We start from the raw sequence: 19,148 nt of genomic DNA on the forward strand, positions 1-19,148 counted from the left end.
GTGTTTTTTTTCATAATATGGGCACTTTAAATTGTCTGAACCATCACTTTTAAGTTGGTGGACCCACGGCCCTCTGATGATCATTAACACTCTACGTCAGCAGAGCACAAACTTAGAAAAAAATCCATCCATGCTGTTTTGAGTGAGATACGGTTTCTGAATGTGTCCTGCCTTCAGTCTCCGGGTGAGCTGTTCAAAATCGGCACGGCTTGTGACGTCACAAGCCGAAACGAGCTGGCTAACCGCAACCGTTAGCTCATAGCGTTAGCATACTAGCATGCTACCTCGTTCTCAATAGCAAAGCACTGCTACAACACACACAAGTTCACCATAATCTACAAAAGAACTACTTACATGTGCGCCCTCATTTAGAAGTCCCCCAGCTAATCCTGCCTTGTAACTGACCGAAGTTGGAGAAACAGCCTTTCTTTTACCGTCTATGGAGCTAGCTGACATGATCTACATCTGAGCTACTGCGCATGTGTGAGTGCAATCAAAGATAGTACAGAAGAAGAAGAAGAAAAGAGGTCTCACTCTGTAGCTAAAACAGAAACCAGGTGAAAAGAGGATCTGCAGCAGTGAGAGAGAGAGCTGTGCAGTACAACAAAAATATGGTGTTTTTTGAAAATTAAACCTTAAACCTTGAAAACCTTAAAATACAATTATGAACCTGAAAATGAGCATAATATGGGCGCTTTAAAGTGTGGTTGTATGAGCTAGGCCTACTTCTCCATAGTCAGTGTATTACTAGTTTCGCAGGTCTGGCTAGTCCACACAGCATTCCGGGATGGGAGGAAAACGTGCTCTGGTTAATTGGCATTTTTACGGAGCCCCCCTGGGGTCAGCTGAGAAAAAAAAAACTAATTAGAATAAAAATCCGTTCCCTCGGTTTCATGAACTGTGAGCACGGATTCATAATCCGTTCCCTCGGTTTTATAGACCGTACGCATTCGAACTTCTGGGATCAATTACTCTATAGTGAAATGTTATTAAATCACTTTCCTAATGTAGTAATAAAGTATTAATGTAGTGTCTCCAAACTTAGTTTTTTAAAAGTGCTGTAGTACATCTAGCAGGAGACAAGTTATAATTGAGGTAAGTTTGGAGACACTACCTTATTTAATCATTAAATGAATAGGTATTTTTGTGTCAGTGTTGTAGTTTGTAGACGGTGCCTAAGCACTCGTCTTGCTGCCGTCTCACCGCTGGTTGCTACTAGAGACCAATGTTATTTCTCCAGGTCGGAGGACGGCTCATTTTGATGAAAATGAGTTTGTAGCTCGTTGTTAACCTTACATTAGAAAAGATGCGTCGTTTGTGATTTAATAACATTTCGCTATAGAGTAATTGATCCCAGAAGTTCGAATCTGTGAATATCTTTCTAACTTTGCTCACGTTTATGAATCCGTGCTCACAGTTTATGAAACCGAGAGCACATATTATGAATCTGTGCGTACAGTTTATAAAACTGGGGGAAAAGTTGTTTTTTTCTCAGCTGACCCCAGGGGGACTCCGTAGGCATTTCTTTAAAACAATCACAATCGTCTTGGGCGGTGCTAGACACCGGACAGAGAAGCAGCGCCTCTGCAAAATAGCCTCGGGAAGGAACTTGTTTTGGTGGAACACGTGTACGTTCAAAAGTTGTTTTAGTCGTGCAACAGAAAACTCAGATTGGACAGATAGTCTAGCTAGCTGTCTGGATTTACCCTGCAGAGATCTGAGGAGCAGTTAACCATAGACCTCAGAAATCCACCGGAGTTTAAAACGCCATCACACAGAAAGAGGAAGGTGACGGACATCGGTGGAAAGTCATGCATCCGGCGGAATTACCTGCGGGTCCAGAGCAATCCTGGAAGAGGAACATCGAGGATATAGACTACACCCGCCTGAGTCTGTTAGTCTGAAACAACTACATGCATCAATTTTAAAGTGAAACATGTCATTATTTTGTCATCTTTACTGCCCAATCGGAATAGTATTAGTATGTACATCTATATCTGAATAATATTTAAATGTATGTTTACTTTTTGCATATCACATAAACAGATAAAGGTCATGCATGGGTCACTGCAATCAAATACACCTGATGAAGGCCAGACTGGGGGCCGAGTGGCGTGTGCCTTATTTGCACTATTAAAGTATTTTTCCGGAGCATTAACCCTTGTGTTGTCTATGGGTCAAATTTGACCCGTTATCTAAATTTCTATATCAGAAATATGGGTTTCTTTTTATATTTCTAAATATAATTTTGATTACCCGAAAATAACATGGATGGATGATTCCACACAACAAAAGCTCTGATTTGAAAAAGAAATGTAACCATTTCCAAACAACCTGTATACTTTTTAACGTACTGTAACGTTTTTTTCACTCTAAAGTCACTGAAGTGGCTGCAGTTTAGATCCTGTCGGGTCTCTGCAGCGGGCGGGGCTGCTCAGTTCTCCCCGCGACTGACGCGCACACACACACACACAAAAACACACGCACAAACACACACGGTGGATGCAGGAAAAAAACGGAGATGAGACGTATACAGGAGGACCTGACAGCTACGCTCATTATTGTAAGTGCAATAAGTCCAGTAAGTACTTTATCAAACCGTATGACTGTGTGTCCCAGCCCAGGCCAGGATAGGAAATAACAATGTAAACTGTTTTTATTTTTAAAGTATTCTGACTTATTCAAAACACGGTGCTTTAAGAGTTCCTCTCTTTTTCTTTTAAAGGATACATTTTTGTAAGAGCTACACCTAAGTTGCCAGTTTGATAAATTAAAGTTATTGCAATTGATATTCTGTAATATTTCAATCTTCATGTGCTAAAAAGGCACATATGTTCCTGTAGATGGCAATACACATTCTCCTTTTTTTGCCAAATAAATGAAAAGCTTGTTGAAATCATCAATGTCTTCCCTCTTGCTGTATCAAAATCTCAGCTAGCTTTCCTCAGCTTTACCACCCCTAGTATCTACATAAGAGTGACATGACACTGTCATGAACACGTGACACAGTCATGACACATGAACTCTAACCCTAACCCTAACTTGTCATGACAAAAACCCGAATGACACGTACTAAAAGAGGCGTTATGTCATAAACGTTTAGGACTTGTTTATAATGACATGTTCATGACAGTGTCATGTCACTCTTACGTAGATACCTTCAAGTAAAGTGTAACCCTAAATTCTTAATTATGGGTAAGAAAAGTAGGTATCATGACGAGTGAATTTCAAAGTCCATCTTATCAGTCCCTCTAGAAAAACGTGATTATGCGATTGCATAATTCAATGCATAATCGGCTAAAGTCTGTAAATTTATGCGGGGGCCGCATTTTTTTCAAATACGCCGCACTTTCGCCGCATAAACTGCCGATTTCTGCGCAAAATATGCGGGGCTTGCATGATTTCATAATCCCCGCATTTTCGTTGCAAAAATGTCACATATCTTAGCAGAAAATTGAAAAATGTTGCGTTTACTTCACACAAGAGCAGCCATTTTCCCCTGTTGCCATGGGAACGTTATGAAGTGACGTGATTACGCGGACCTGAACATCATCGAAAAGCAGGGTGTTTGGGGGAATCACTTTTTTTTTTTTTCTCTTTTTCATCAAACCGCAGTTTCTGCAAGTTCCCGCAATTTCATCGCATAAATATCCCGCATATTCAATCGCATTTTTTAAGAAAACGTGCCGCATGATCAAGGATTTTTGCCCGTAACAATCACAAAAAAACACCACATTTTTCTAATAAGTCTTATGTTATCTTTTCTTATCAAGACGTATGAATTACAGGGAGCCTGGATAGCTCAGCTGCTAGAGCATGCACCCAGTGTGCAAAGGCTCAGTCCTTGTCCCAGCGGCCGCGGGTTCGACTCTGACCTGCGGCCCCTCTGCTGCGCGTCGCTCTCCCTCTCTCTCCCGTTTCACATCGCCAGCTGTCCTGTATAATGACGGTCTCAAAGTGCCCCAAAAATGAAGTATAAATAACACGTGAGTTAATGTCGAATGAAGACAGACAAATAGCGCTGAAGCAAATTTCTTTACTGAAACAAATCAGAGTTTTTTTTTATTTTATTTTTTTACAAATTGAATGATGAATGAACTGGAAGTTCAGTTATACACCAAGAACAGACCGCTCATCTCCTGGGGCAATGGGTAACATCTTAAAATAGACTACATGCCATTTACACTTCACAGGTTTCTGTGAAAATACACATAGAACATGTTTTACAAAACAACGCAATAAAATAGATAAGAACCCCCCTCCTCATGTATAACTCTGTTGATACTTTATGAATAAAATAAATGTATTCTCCACTGGACTGATGAAAGCAGGTCCTTTGAATCTAAACTAGAAAACTAGCGTTCCTCCGTCTGCACTCTCGCAACAACAAGAACAAGTTCACAGGCTTGAGCTTGATCGAGAGGGTGGGGCGCACAATCCATAAGACAATTCTTTTTTTTTTTCTTTTTTTTTTTAAATAAATGTACAATAAACATTTTAAAAACAGATTTTTCAAACAAATCAGCAATGGCAGCACACAACTTTTCAAATGTCCCTCGCAAAAATGGACTTAAATAAAAGTGCAATGCACGGCTTTCAGTAGGAGAGTGAGGAAACGAGTGGGTAGACAAAGCGGGATTATAAAAATCTGAATGGGTTTCTTGAAAATGCATCTATATACTGTAGAAAAAATAGAACATACATCATGAAACTCAACCCTCGCAGTGTTATTGCAGACTCGTGTCTGCAATGCAGTGGTTACTTTCTCAAAGCACCGTTATAAATAGGCTGGTAACAACAAGCTATATTCCGTTTTACTAAATTCATATAAAGGAATGCAGTTCATAGTTATAGTTTAGGAGGAGGCATAATCACTGGATTAAATGGCATTGCGCAAATAAATACTTCATATGTATATTGTTAGTTTTGTATGCATTTGTTGCAACCATGTCGTCTGGAATGCTGGGGTTTAAATTGCTCACGCCAAGTTTGCAGCATTCCACTCGTGTGTCCAAAACTATCTCCAAAACTGCATTTCAAACCTCAAATTAATTTTCACACTGAAACATAATGTCTGCGCAATACATATCTTGGTCACACTTGTTTTTGTTTAAACAACAAATGTATGTATAACAGAATAATCGCAACTCAAAGGCCACTTACATGCTTTTCTTAGAGCTTTAAACTGCAGTTGAAAGCCCGGAGAAAAGCCAGTTAGACTATGTTCACACTTGGCGTCTTTTTTGGACAGGAAAAAGTTGAGTAGGGCGCTTTTGTAGCGAAAACAATTTGAAGCTGGCAGCGCTGTGGTTCCAAAAAGCAGCCGAGAGCGTCTTTTGTTGCTATAACAACGGCTACTGCTACAGTATCCTAGAGCGCTATGTGGAGTGGTGCTAACGTTAGATAAAACAAAGTGGTGGAGCGAGCTAGAGAAAGAACAGAGAGAGAGATCGGTGCTAACGTTAGATAAAACAAAGCGGTGGAGCGAGCTAGAGAAAGAACAGAGAGAGAGCGGTGCTAACGTTAGATAAAACAAAGCGGTGGAGCGAGCTAGAGAAAGAACAGAGAGAGAGATTAAGCTAACGCGATAAAAGTTCGTAGCCGGAGCGAAGCTAGAGAAAGAACAGAGAGAGAGAGAGAGCGGTGCTAACATTAGATAAAACAAAGCGGTGGAGCGAGCTAGAGAAAGAACAGAGAGAGAGAGAGCGGTGCTAACGTTAGATAAAACAAAGCGAGCTAGAGAAAGAACAGAGAGAGAGAGCGGCTAACGTTAGATAAAACAAAGCGGTGGAGCGAGCTAGAGAAAGAACAGAGAGAGAGAGCGGTGCTAACGTTAGATAAAACAAAGCGGTGGAGCGAGCTAGAGAAAGAACAGAGAGAGAGAGCGGTGCTAACGTTAGATAAAACAAAGTGGTGGAGCGAGCTAGAGAAAGAACAGAGAGAGAGAGCGGTGCTAACGTTAGATAAAACAAAGTGGTGGAGCGAGCTAGAGAAAGAACAGAGAGAGAGAGAGAGCGGTGCTAACATTAGATAAAACAAAGCGGTGGAGCGAGCTAGAGAAAGAACAGAGAGAGAGAGAGAGAGCGGTGCTAACGTTAGATAAAACAAAGCGGTGGAGCGAGCTAGAGAAAGAACAGAGAGAGAGAGTGGCTCTAACGTTAGATAAAACAAAGCCAGGGAGCACCCGGTCACACCGTATAACTCACTGTGCTCAGACTCCAGTTTTTCTTGTTGTTATGGAAACGACGGGTCTGGCTACACCGCTTGTCATTGGTCGGCTGTCAAAAAAAAGCCCTTGATGTAGGCCGTTTTTTTTTCAGAAAAGTAGATCTTTTTTCAACTTCAAAAAGACGCTCCGAGCTGCAGAAAAGAAGTCTGTGGATTATAACGTAAAACAGACTCTGGCAGCTTAAAAAAAAAAAAAGTGAGAACATAGCCTAAGAAGGACCTTTGAGATCTGTTTATTCCTGCGTCTGTTACTAAGGTCACGAATGAATGCCATGCTCCACCAATCCTCATCACAAATGTTTGTCTGTGAACTTTTTTTTTTTAATTTAATTTTTTATTCTACTACTCAAGTACTTTTCTTTCGAATATTGATATCCATTTGAAAAAGCTGTCAGTGAATATCTGGTCAGATTTGTGATCTTGTTTACTTACTCTTTGAGCAGATAGTTCCTGATAACAACTGAATGTTTAGCCAATTTTGAGGCAAAAACTTTTTGCGTTTCGACAACATTTAAGAACTTTGGCTTTTTTTTTTGGCTTTTTCTTCCACGCACATGCGCAAAAACCCTCAATTTTTCAAAGTAATGTATTGAAAATAAGTATTGATTAGGTATGGGTACACTTTCAGTAGTTTCAGTAAAAATATTCCACCTGTAACTCTCTTGTCTCTCTTCTATTTTGTTCGCAAAATGGCCTGGCACTTTTTCATGTATCGCAAGTACAAACATTCTGTGCATCATTCCAGGCTATCGGAGGAAAGTAGCTAACGGATAAAAAAGGTGAAGTATTCCTATAATAAAAAAGGATAATATCAGCGCAAATTAGTTTTCTGATTAACGCATGTAAAGAGTCTAACCATAACTGTGGCTATTGCAACTCATGTTAACCCTTGTGTTGTCTTAGGGTCAAATTTGACCCGTTTTCTAAATTTCTGTATCAGAAATATGGGTTTCTTTTTAACTACCCAATTGTAATTGGGTGTAAGTGGACCCCAGGAAGAGTATCTGATGTTCTGCATCAGCTAATGGGGATCCTAATAAAATCAAATTACCCAAAAATAACACGGATGGTTCCATACAACGCGCTTTGCAAGTACAACAAAAGAGTGGATCTCTACTTACAGTGAATTTTAGGGTGTTTGATTAAATTTTTTAGCATTTGAAAAAAATATATCCTGACTGAACTTTGACATATACCCTTCTGTGATGATCCTTCCTTTAATAACAGTCTAAATAATTCCTAATTTATGTTTTTTTTAACTCAAGAATTACATGTAATTTCCTATAAATTACATTTATTGACCATGAATTCCAAAAATAGGTGTAAAACTAGTAATGAGTTGGTGTTAGTGGTGTTTATACTGTACGTGGGAATGAAAAAAAGTGTTAAACGTCACCAAAAACATTGAAAAAAAGCACCAAAAGTGTCGAAAAAAGAGACAAAAAGGACAGAAAAAGTGTTCAGTTTTGACCCAGCAAGTGTATTCTCAAATGGAAAAGACAACACAAGGGTTAAAAAAAAATACTTGTTTCAATGATGTGTGACTTTAAACTTAGAGAGGTTCGTAAAGACAATACGTATTACGCAATGAAGCTAACTGACGGGCCGAGCGTCGAGCTCTGCTACCTGACACATTCGCCACCTTTTGTGTTGGATACAGGACTTTTTTAAATTTTTAAGTTATGACTTGTGTTGGTTGGAGTTAATATTCTGGCCCTGTCTCTGCAAGCGGCCCTATTTCAATATCTAATTTTAAGGAATTCATTATTTTAATTCATGTTATGTTCGCATTTCTAAATAAATTTTTTTTTTTTTATGAAATTAGCATAGCAGAACTCGAGCCCGGCGGGAATCAGCGGTAACATCTCAAGTCAACATGAATCATTTTAGTCCATGTTCAAGCAAAAATGTCAAATATCGACTGCTTCCTGCTTCGCAATGTGAAGCTTGCTGCTTTCCTCTGTTTATATTATTCCAAACAGCATTAAAACTTTAATAATAATGCACAAACATGAATATTTATCATTTCAGCTCAAGAAAATTCTGCTGAGCCTTTTTCACTCCTTTCTGACAAAATAAAATTGTCAAAAATAAATAAAATAAGTGGCAGATTAATTAATGAAAATAAATCGCTAGTTGCAGCCCCAAACTATTTTGAGAAATTCCAGCATACACTTTAGAAAATCGTACCCTCAAATTAATAACTCGGGCACACAAATTAGTTATTAAATTAAGAAGTGTGGGAGGGACTGGAACTAAACGAATGATGGCAAGGCTTGACAAGGCTTTTACTTTTAAATAATTTATTCAGCCATTTTAGGGCACAATTTAGTATTTTACAAATCTGAAATAAAATCAATCTAAACTTTTACCTTTGAGACCAGTTGGGCTCCGTATCATAGCCACTAACGGCAGAAATAAATAAATAAAATGACGCTGATATTATCCTTGAAACTTAAACACCTGTGTTGCATATTTATTAAAATGTTTAGTAAATATCCATTTATTGAACATTACTGTAATTAAAGTTGAACTCCAACATTGTTTTTTTTTTTTTTTTTTTTTTTTTTAAACACACACAGGTGCCTTACTGTCAAAATGCTACTTTAGTACACATGTCATTTTTGTCTTACTTCCTACTTTTGTGTCCTGCCAGGGCTGGGCCTAAGTCCTCTGGAAAAACTGAAAAAAATAAAATACTGCTGTTTCCTGTTTCGCGGTCAGACAAAAGCAAATAGAACTGTCATTGAATGAACAAAGACGGATGAACGAGAAGTAAAAAAAAAAACAGTCCAAAGCGAGTCCAGAAGAAAGTGGTCCGGAGCTACACTCTTGTCAGCGGCTAGCTGCTAGGTTAAGGTACAGTGAGCACGGGTCAGTCTGGTGCTGTGTGGGTGGGTGGGTGGGGTGGGTGTTACTCCATGATGGCTCTGTAAATCACAGGCTCTATGTAGTCCCCCCTGTAACGCGAGTTGATCACCCTCTGTCTCTTGGACTCCTGGATGATCTCCTTCTCTTCAAAGATGCCGTCGAATCTCATGTCCGACGCTTTGGACTGCGGAGACAAACACCAGACTGCATGACAACACGGACACGGCTTTTCAATCGCTTTTTTGTACTCATTTTTAGTTCGGGTTGGGCATCGTTTTGATTTGAACAATTCTGATTCCAATCGGGATCCTTCTTTTTCCATTCTGGTTCTTTGAGGGGCGGAGTTAAACGGCTCACGTGTTTATTTCACAGATAAGAGGAACATTTTATTTTATTGATTTACAGTTTTACCTGGCTTTTTCAACGTCAAATAAAGCCATAAGAGCGCCTCTTACTGAGCTCCATGGCTGCAACACAACAGCCTGGAAGTACGGTGGTGCCACGACCAAAACTAGCGGAACTGGACGCGGGTGTGAGCTGTACTGCGTGCGGTTTGTTTTATATGTTACCAGGTTATTATCCATTTTTGTTTTGGAAACGATGAACCGATTCAAAACCAAGGTTGCGTCCGAAATCTCATCCTCTGCATTACAGACTCAATATGCATACTATCGTTCAACATACTTTTGTGTGAATAAACAGTAATGTGGATCTTTTCGGAAGCACTAAGCTGTAATTTTCAACCTCACTTCCTGAGAGCCTCCTTGCCGTTGGAGACGCGTAACCATGGTAACGCCTGCTGACCCCAGCTCTAGCGGCATCGCCAGATAATGCTTACATATCTGAAAGAGGGGAATAACTAGACCAACAGTCATTTAATTATGTAGAAATGTAACGTTACAGAGCTCCTTGGTTGCCGTCCGTTTGTCTTTTACGAATGTTGTCATTGCTACCGCATTGGACTGTGGGATATTTATGCCGGCGTAGCGTCCAGTATTGCATATTGTAACATTTTACCGGAAATAGTATGCAATTCATGCATTGGTACTAAGGATTTGGACATAATATAAAAATCTCACATACTGTTTTAGCTACTAAATAGCGTGTTAGTGTGGAATTTTGGATGCAGCCATGTTCATTTCACAGATAAGAGGAACATTTTCATTTTGTTTTTGGCTTTTTCAACTTAAAATAAAACCACACTTTAGAGCGCCGCTTAGTGTGCTCCATGGCTGCTACACAACTAGCGCCTGGAAGTACGGTGGTCGCCTCGGAAAAAAAACCAAAACTTGCGCGTGTTAAATTTGGAACCGATGATCAGATTCGAAACCAAATTTTTCCAAACTATTCCAAGCAATTCCAATAGAAATACGATTCAATTGGAATTGGAATTTTTTTGAAACGATTCCAAGGTGGAATTATCTTGATGCCCAATCCTATTTTTAGTTCCAACTCAAGTCTTTGTTAAATGAACACAGGATTAGACAAACATATGTACGGTGGATTAAAGCATCCATGTGAGTCGTTTGGGTTGCATTTACCAGTCTGGATTTGACTCTCTTGGGGAGTTCCTCATCCAGAGAGTAGACATCATCTCTCTTGGCTGTTAGCTGTGACCCATCCTCGAACTCCACCTACATTCCAGAAATGTAGCAAACAAACGAGTCAGGACACAAATAGAGTAGAGCTGGACCATATGGAAAAATATGGTCCAGTACATCAATGTCGATATTGCGGCGATAGTGTAGGGTTGACTATTGGTGCTTTCACAAAACTTTAACACAATGGGAGTTTTGATAAATGATCACCAATGATGTGGATATAATGACTAAGTGGGTAAAGATAAATACTAGAACAGTTTGGTAAGTTCAGAAAATGACATCACTTTACAGTGATGTAGCCTTTAAAACCAGGAAAAGACAACACTTGGGTCATATCACAATGTTACGATATCCAAAATTTAAGACGCTATCTAGCCTCATGTATCGATGATGATATAATACAGATATATTGCCCAGCCCTAAAATTGTTTCTAAAACAGTTTCTAACTGACTTGTAACTTTCTTATCAGTCCCTCCAGAAAAACGCGATTATGCGATCGCATAATTCAATGCATAATCAGCCAAAGTCTGCATATTTATGTGGGGGCCGCATTTTTTCCAAATACGCCGCACTTTCGGCGCATAAATTGCTGATTTCCGCGCCAAATATGCGGGGCTTGCATGATTTCATAATCCCCGCATTTTCGTTGCAAAAAAGTCACATATATCTTAGCAGAAAGTTGAAAAATATAGCGTTTACTTCACACAAGAGCAGCCATTTTCCCCTGTTGCCATGGGAACGCTATGAAGCGACGCTATGAAGCGACGCTATGAAGCGACGCTATGAAGCGACGCTATGAAGCGACGCTATGAAGCGACGCTATGAAGCGACGCTATGAAGTGACGTAATTACGCGACATGAACATCATCGAAAAGCAGGGTGTTGGGGGGAATCACTTTTTTTCTCTTTTTCATCAAACCGCAGTTTTTGCAAGTTCCCGCATTTGTTGCAAGTTCCCGCAATTTTTGCATAAAATTGCTTAAATATCCAGCATATTCCATCGCATTTTTTAAAAAAAGTGCCGCATAATCAAGGATTTTTGCCCGCAACAATCACAAAAAAACTCTGCATTTTTCTGGAAGGACTGTCTTATCAATTATAACAATTTATATTGAATTTCACCATATAAATCACAAAACTGACAGTCACTTTTAAAAAAAATAACTAACATCACATAACTTGGAAACAATAGTGGAAAGCAACGTGTTTAATATAACTTTCATGTTACTGTGAAGAAATAAAAAATGCTAAGGATACCCCAAGTCCCTGATTAAAATCTGTTTAGGTTGAGAGGGAGAGTGGTGAAGGGAGTCAAACAGTCACTCTCAGAGTAGAAAGGACACCCTGGAGTAGAATAGAATATCAGCTGTCTGTACTAGGAAGTCTGGGCCATTCTGCGGAGCCCCAGGGTGAAGTAGGGTGGTCCACATCGATGTGGGTCGTGTAATCTTTTTTTTGTTTTATTATTCCAGCTATAATAAACCACCTTAAATGAGAGAAGTTGTAGGTCATCTGTCCTAATCGGACCACGTCATTACCTTTGAACTTAAAAGGTATTTTTCAGTTTTTAGGGAAAGGATCTTCAACAGGGGGTCCTCAGAGTCAATGCAGGGGAGGGCCTCCAAATTATTGTTAAAGCCCCCACGAGGAATTCTAAGTAATGACAACAACACTGTCAGCGCGTCCACATGATACAAGCCTCCCGTGATCGCGCACCACCCCCACCCCTCCCCACGCAGTTGCTAGTAGCCAAGGAGGACACGGAGGATAAAAAAAAAAACATGATGGACTCTTCAGAAGAGGTCATTATCGCTCAAATTTCTGCGCGGGAAAGTCACCCGACGACACAACCTTCTGAACATAGCGATACTGAGAAATCCAGAGAGAGTTGTGTGGAGCTGATAGTCTTAATTAGCTTTGTAGCAACTCATTTGGCAATGGCTTGAATGTAACGGACGTTCATTAATATCAAAACATTATGCACTAAAGCTTTTTTTTTCTCTCAAAAAGACCCCTGCTATAGGACAAATCTCAGGCTCAGATTATTATTCTAAGTGTCTGACAACTTTATGGAAAGGATCCCTACAGATATAGACCTTTTTCAATACTTAATTCAGAATGATTTGACCCATATTTGGCCTTTAACAAATATTGTGCTAGTCCATATAGCGATTTCGATAAAATTGCGCAGCCCTAATTGTAATATACATACATGCCTTAGCTTCAACAAACAACAGCACTCCAATCAAATACGTCAAATAAGTGCTGTTTCCAGGGGGATTACTTTGTAGCATGAACACTATTTCTAACATTTACCTCGGGCTCGTCCAAATGGAAGTTCAAAAAACTGCTGCTGTCTTAACTTGCCAGAGCAGCAAAATCCTTGCTGGAAATATCATAAATTGCTGTGCAGTGTTTTGGCGTCCTTCTACTTTGTAACTCAAACTGGACTTTCCTGATTGTATCAATGGAACCTAAAACTGTATAAATGGCTGCTTAGACTGCAAAGCCACCATATGTTGTGGTCTACAGAGACAAAGGCTACATTCATAGATCTAATATTAAAATCTACTTACAATAAAGAGAAAGAATTATTTTGGAATGGCCAGTTCCAAAACCAAATATTCTCAAAAAGAGAAATCGTTAATATCTGAAAGTGATTAATTAAATGTAGACACTTCTTTTATTCACTCTGTTATAATTATTATTTCAATTACTTCAGTGTACTTCCACACAAAAGTTTACATAAAGAATGCAATATGTCACAACAAAACATATTCCACGATCAAAAGAAGCAGGGAGAAAAATCTTATATTACCTGTCCCGACCTTTTGCCAATTGTAATTTTTAGGTTCAAATTGTTAGCGTATTGTGCTATTAATTACAGCGAATCAAACTTTGTCAAGTGACACAAAACAAACACACATGCAAACAGGAAATCTTACCAGGTACATGTGGATGGCATGCGCTGCCACAAATTTGGCCCCGTACACCAGGCCGTCTGTCCATCGCACCTGAACCACTTCACCCGGGGGTGGGGGTCCGAGCTGAGCACAGTCTCGGCTCTAAAACATAAAAATACACACTTCTGAGCAAACTGAACACAGGCATAGATTTTTCCCCTATGTTGACTGCTTTATCCTGGGGGATACTTTTGAAGTGGACATATTATGATTTTCTGTTTTTTCTGTCATATCTACAATGTCATAATGTCGGATGTTCATGTTAGACATCAAATATTTAGGTAAACCCATTTGAGATAAATCCCTGTGAGCTTAAATGTTCAGATTTCCAACTGTTCTGAACAAGCCGGTACAGTTCAGGGCATCTGCTCCAGGCAGGAACTACTTTAAGCTACTGCGGTGTTAAAATTATCTCATGTAGCTACATGCTAACGGCAGTAAAAGATGTCACCTTGGCTGCCCATGTTGTTAAATTCTCTCCAATCTCAGGTCGCATTACTGCTGAAACATGTCCAATTGTGTAGTGTTTGGTTCAGAAGCCTTTATCTGTGATTTTTGACGGTAGAAAGTGCTGCTTAGTTCCATTACAATCCAACGTTAGCCTAGTGCTACATATTAAATAGCTGCAATTTTGGCCATTTCTCGCCAATTTTGGGGTTACTGCTGGACAGTTGTGTAATATTTGGTTTAGAAGCCTTTATTGGTGATTTTTCAAGGAACGAAGTCCTGCTATATACTTCATTGCAGTAGCTCCAGGTTCAACTAATGAAACAAAAATGGAGCGGAGATTCCAGGAAACACGCTGGCCAATCAGAGCAGACTGGGCTTTTTCGGGAGGGGGGCTTAAAGAGACAGAGAAGAGCAGCAGCCAAAGGATAAAGTGTTTTTTGAACATTAAAGCATGTAAACATCTCCTAGTAGAAACACAAAATGCAAGTATGAACCTGAAAAGGCTATATAATAGTTCCCCTTTAAATCTGGTTCACTTGTTACTCCCGTTATTTCCTAACAGTCCGGCGCACAGAGCCACACTGAAAAATGAGGGCCACATCAAGGGCCAGACATGTTTAGTTTATTGACTTGCTTTTATTTAAGAGAAAAAGTCAAATATCTTTGACTGTATTACTGCATGTCTCATTTAGTCTTCTCACTTACGGTTTGGTCGACATAAAACTAGGGGTGGGGGAAAAAAATCGATACAGCATTGTATCGCAATATTTAATGTGGCAACACTGTATCGATACACAGACGCCAAGTATCGATCTTTTATTATATATGCGTTTGTCTTCTTGACAATCTGATTTTGCAGCAATACAATTGAAGTGAGATGAACAAACAGAGAAGTTTATCTTTTTAGATAAAACAGATGTTGACAAAGTTTCCTTTTGGGCACATAATTTGAAATTGGGAAAAATTTGAAGTTGGAAAAAAGTTAATGAATTGCAATATATTGCAGAATATTGCAATATGTTTAAAATCGCAATAATATCGTATCGTGACCTAAGTATTGTGCCTCTGGTTATTGCCACCCTTACATAAAACCCTAAAAAAAAAAAAATCATAGAGTTTAGAAAGATCTATCAAAACAATGATTACATTTTTAAAAGCAGGCTACCACACAGCCGACTCACAGCAGTCTGTTTCACAGCCTGAATATGAACACCTCTGTCTTTGTGGGAATTTATGAGTCTTAAAGTCGGGAAATCTGCCAAATTCTACTCTGACTGTTGCGTGATTACAGTTTGAAAAATAGTTTCCCATCCTTTTGATCTGGTGCACAACCAGAGACGTATAGTAACAAAGTAGAACTACTTCACTACTGTACTTAAGTACTAAAAGGCTGTATCTGTACTCTACTGGAGTATTATTTTTTTCTCCTACTTCCACTTTTACTTGAGTACATATTTTCGATGAGTTTAATACTTTTACTCAGATACATTTTTGATGTGCTGCATCGTTACTCGTTACTGTTGTACATTTTATTTCAGTATTTGTTAATTTGTTGTTTTTTATTTAATATATTTAATATTTGTTAATTCATTTGGTTACAGCCAAAGGAATTGTGAGTGTCCTTTAGGCTAAACATTTGAAATAATTTAAACAACATGATATTCAAACTTTTGACTGCTTCTTTAATAACTACATAACACAATACTTGTACTTTTACTTTCAGTACTTGAGTAGTATATTTTAAAATAAACTACTTGCAATACTTAAGTACAAAAAAATGTTGAATACTTTAGTACTTCTACTTAAGTGGGGGTGCTTAAAGAGCACTTCAACTTCTACTCAAGTCACATTTTTGATAGAGCACTTGTACTTTTACTTTAAGTATGGGTCTCTAGTACTTTATACATGTCTGTGCACAACTAGGCGGCCCAAAATTGATGCGGGCTGGATCAAAATTTGCCTGTGGGCTTTGAGTTTGACACATTAGCACCAGACTGTCCTGCTGTTACAGACGTGACAGTTGTCTCGTTCAAGGACTCACGGGAATGCTTAGCTGCAGTTCACGGCAGTGCGTTAGTGCAGAATGAATATAGGTGAAACACAATGTATATTTGGAGTTATTTTTGGCATAAAAAAAAAAAAAGACAAGATAAAGATAAACCAGTGAACCTACCACGATGTCTTCGGGGAAGAGATTGTCGCTGAAGGAACCGTCATCAAAGTTGACTTCGTAAAACGTCTCTTTAGACAGCTGCACCACGTCACACTGGTAGTAGCGGCCATTCTTGTGCTTGCATATCACCTTCTGTCCCACAGTCAGCTCCTGCATTGCAGCTTTGTTGCGCTGTCAAAGGAGATTCAGGAAAATCAAATTTTTTTTATGACTTACTTATGTTGACACTGCTTTAGTAGTCCCTGATAATTTGGGACAATTTACTGTAAAGCCTAGTTCAGAACAAAGATTCACGACTGTTTTAAAACGTGCGGAAAAGTTGGTTGGTTGGTTGGTTGGTTTCTGCCGGATGTGCCCTTAACCTTCCTCTTTTGAACAAACACATGTTCCACCAAAACAAGTTCCTTCCTGAGGCTATTTTGCAGAGCCACCGTAGTTTTTTCCGGGGCTTAGCACCAAGACGATTGCGATTGGTTCAAAGAAATGCCAATAAACCAGAGCACATTTTTGCAACTGTAGCAATTATTTTACTATGACTATCGTGATTCGTATTTTTAGACGTTACAAAAGAAATTCAGCCACAAAAATGCTTGTAAAGTTGGAAGTTAGAACGGAAGTACAGAGAACCGTTGCTATGGAGATTGTACACCGCCTCCTCTAGTAAAACTGGCAGCTTTCAGCACGCTGCAGACCGGCGCATTGCTAGGCCTGTCACGATAACAAATTTTGCTGGACGATAAATTATCCCAGAAATTATTGCGATAAACGATAATATTGTCGTTGAGAGACCAATTTGCATCTAATGATAATGGCATAATCATGCAGGTACACCTTTTCAAAAGTTCAATACACTTTTATTTCTAAAGAATATTTAACACTGGAACTGAAGACATTTTAAATATCCACAATATGTCTTTGATCTCCTTTAGTATGTCGTCTTTCACGCTGATGTACAGTTGTGGAATTGCCGTTTGTGACACGCATGTTCTCCCAGGTAATTCATAGCCTACCGGCTCTCAAAAGTTTGCTGCATTCCTCGAGTGTTTGTGCGATAGACTACAGACTCTGTACTACATTTTACACACACACACACACACACACACACACACACACACACACACACACACACACACACACACACACACACACACACACACACACACACACACACACACACACACACACACACACACACACACACACACACACACACACACACACACACACACACACACACACCTCTGACATACTTTCCACACTCCGTGTCCGTGGACAGCTGTAGGCTTGTACCGTTAATGTTCTGTGCATTGTCGGACACATGCAGCCACTTTCCTGAAACCGCTTGTTTGTCCGAGCCTGTCTCCACCGCCTCCACCTGCAGGTTGTCAGCTGTGTGGTTTGAAATGAAAGAGAGAAAACGGGACGCCGAGTAACACGGTTGATATCGCTCATATACTTTTTAGTTTTTTGACGCCGCATTAACTGCAAAGTGCTGCGGGAAACCCTGCCCCAACTCTCAACTAACGTTTTCTGTCTCGGTCTCTCTCTCTCCGCCAGGAGTCCCGCCCACACAAAAACCATGCGACTGACAAGAGGGTTCACTCCTCGTTACGCTAAGGAACCGAGGGCTAGATTTATCAAGCCGTTTGCGCCTGTTTCCAGGCGCTAATTGGTCGCAAAGACGGACGTAACCGATGCGGGCTATTTACAAACAGGGTGCACTTGGGTAAAATCGCAGATTGTCTGCCACATGAGCGAGAAGAGACAAGTTGCGCTTTCAATATGCTTTCGTGGGAGGGTCGTGGGGAAAGTGGGAGTTCCACCCAAAAAGGTGGGAGGATAAGCGCAAAGTGCACCTAATTATATATTCCGTGGTATTTACAAAGACTGTCAGTAAGAGCGCGCCTCTATTCTGCGGGGGAAATTCTCCGCCTCTTAAAAGCAGGTCTAAACCAGCCGCAATCGTGTTTCCTCGTAGACCTTTATGCCGCTGAAGAAACGGCAACAGTAATTTGAGCAAGACGAAGACATAGGCGAGACTGAAAATATTTTTAACACAAGAATCAGACTTTGTCAGTGAACACAACATCATTTAGCGTTACAGATTAAGCAGCCATGCAATATTAGAGTTACTGGAAGAAATCAAAGATGAAATTGAATCTCCCACTCAGCGTTCACATCCCATTCAGCAGTTGTTAAACTCCTCGCTACATTACAAATATTGGCATCAGGATCATTTCAAACAGTCATAGCATCAGCAGTGGGAATATCGCAGTCTGCACTCAGCCATATCATAGCACAAGTACCGCTTTGCTACAGCGCAATTTACGGTATAGTGGGCGGAGAAAGACGCTGATTGCCTGATGGGCGTCAGGGTTGATAAATACTACGCAAAATGTGGAAGCATAGCGTGCGCTATTACCGAACTCCCATAAACAGACGCAGCGCAAACTGCGCTAGTGTTAGTAAATTAGGCCCCGAGAGTGGTCCTCCAGTCTCTCTGGTAGAGAGAGAAAAGAAAAACAAACAAGCATGCAAATGGAAATTATTGCGGCCGGAAAAATTATCGAGCTAATTTTTTTTATCGTGCGATTAATTGATTTATTGACTATCGTGACAGACCTACGCATTGCAAATAGTTTGCAAGTCTTTGGTCTGAACTAGGGGTGTAAGAAAAAAATTGATACTCTTGAGTATCGCGATATTTTATTTTGCAATACTGTATAGATTTTCAAAAACACAATATTGATTATTTTTTTATATTTAAAAAAATATATATATATATAAATTTTTTTTTAATTTTACGATAAAAAATATTCATGTAAGACAGTGGTTCACGTTTTATGTTGTGTTTAAACCCG

General features: G+C 39.6%; 1 protein-coding gene across 2 annotated transcripts in view; it reads right to left on the minus strand.

The window, feature by feature from the left end:
- Positions 1 to 6,338: 6,338 nt before the first annotated feature.
- kdm4aa (lysine (K)-specific demethylase 4A, genome duplicate a) overlaps positions 6,339 to 19,148 on the minus strand; it is a 49,517-nt gene continuing 36,707 nt past the window's right edge. For both annotated transcript variants that reach the window (XM_039811555.1, XM_039811554.1), the window contains exons 19-22: positions 16,288 to 16,458; positions 13,647 to 13,766; positions 10,641 to 10,733; positions 6,339 to 9,283 (exon numbers count right to left, since the gene is read on the minus strand). In XM_039811555.1, coding sequence (XP_039667489.1) covers positions 9,143 to 9,283; positions 10,641 to 10,733; positions 13,647 to 13,766; positions 16,288 to 16,458 — 525 coding nt within the window. In that variant the 3' untranslated portion in view covers positions 6,339 to 9,142. The remainder of the gene's footprint in view (positions 9,284 to 10,640; positions 10,734 to 13,646; positions 13,767 to 16,287; positions 16,459 to 19,148) is intronic.

This window comes from Perca fluviatilis, chromosome 9, assembly GCF_010015445.1.
Source record: "Perca fluviatilis chromosome 9, GENO_Pfluv_1.0, whole genome shotgun sequence".
NCBI lineage: Eukaryota > Metazoa > Chordata > Actinopteri > Perciformes > Percidae > Perca > Perca fluviatilis.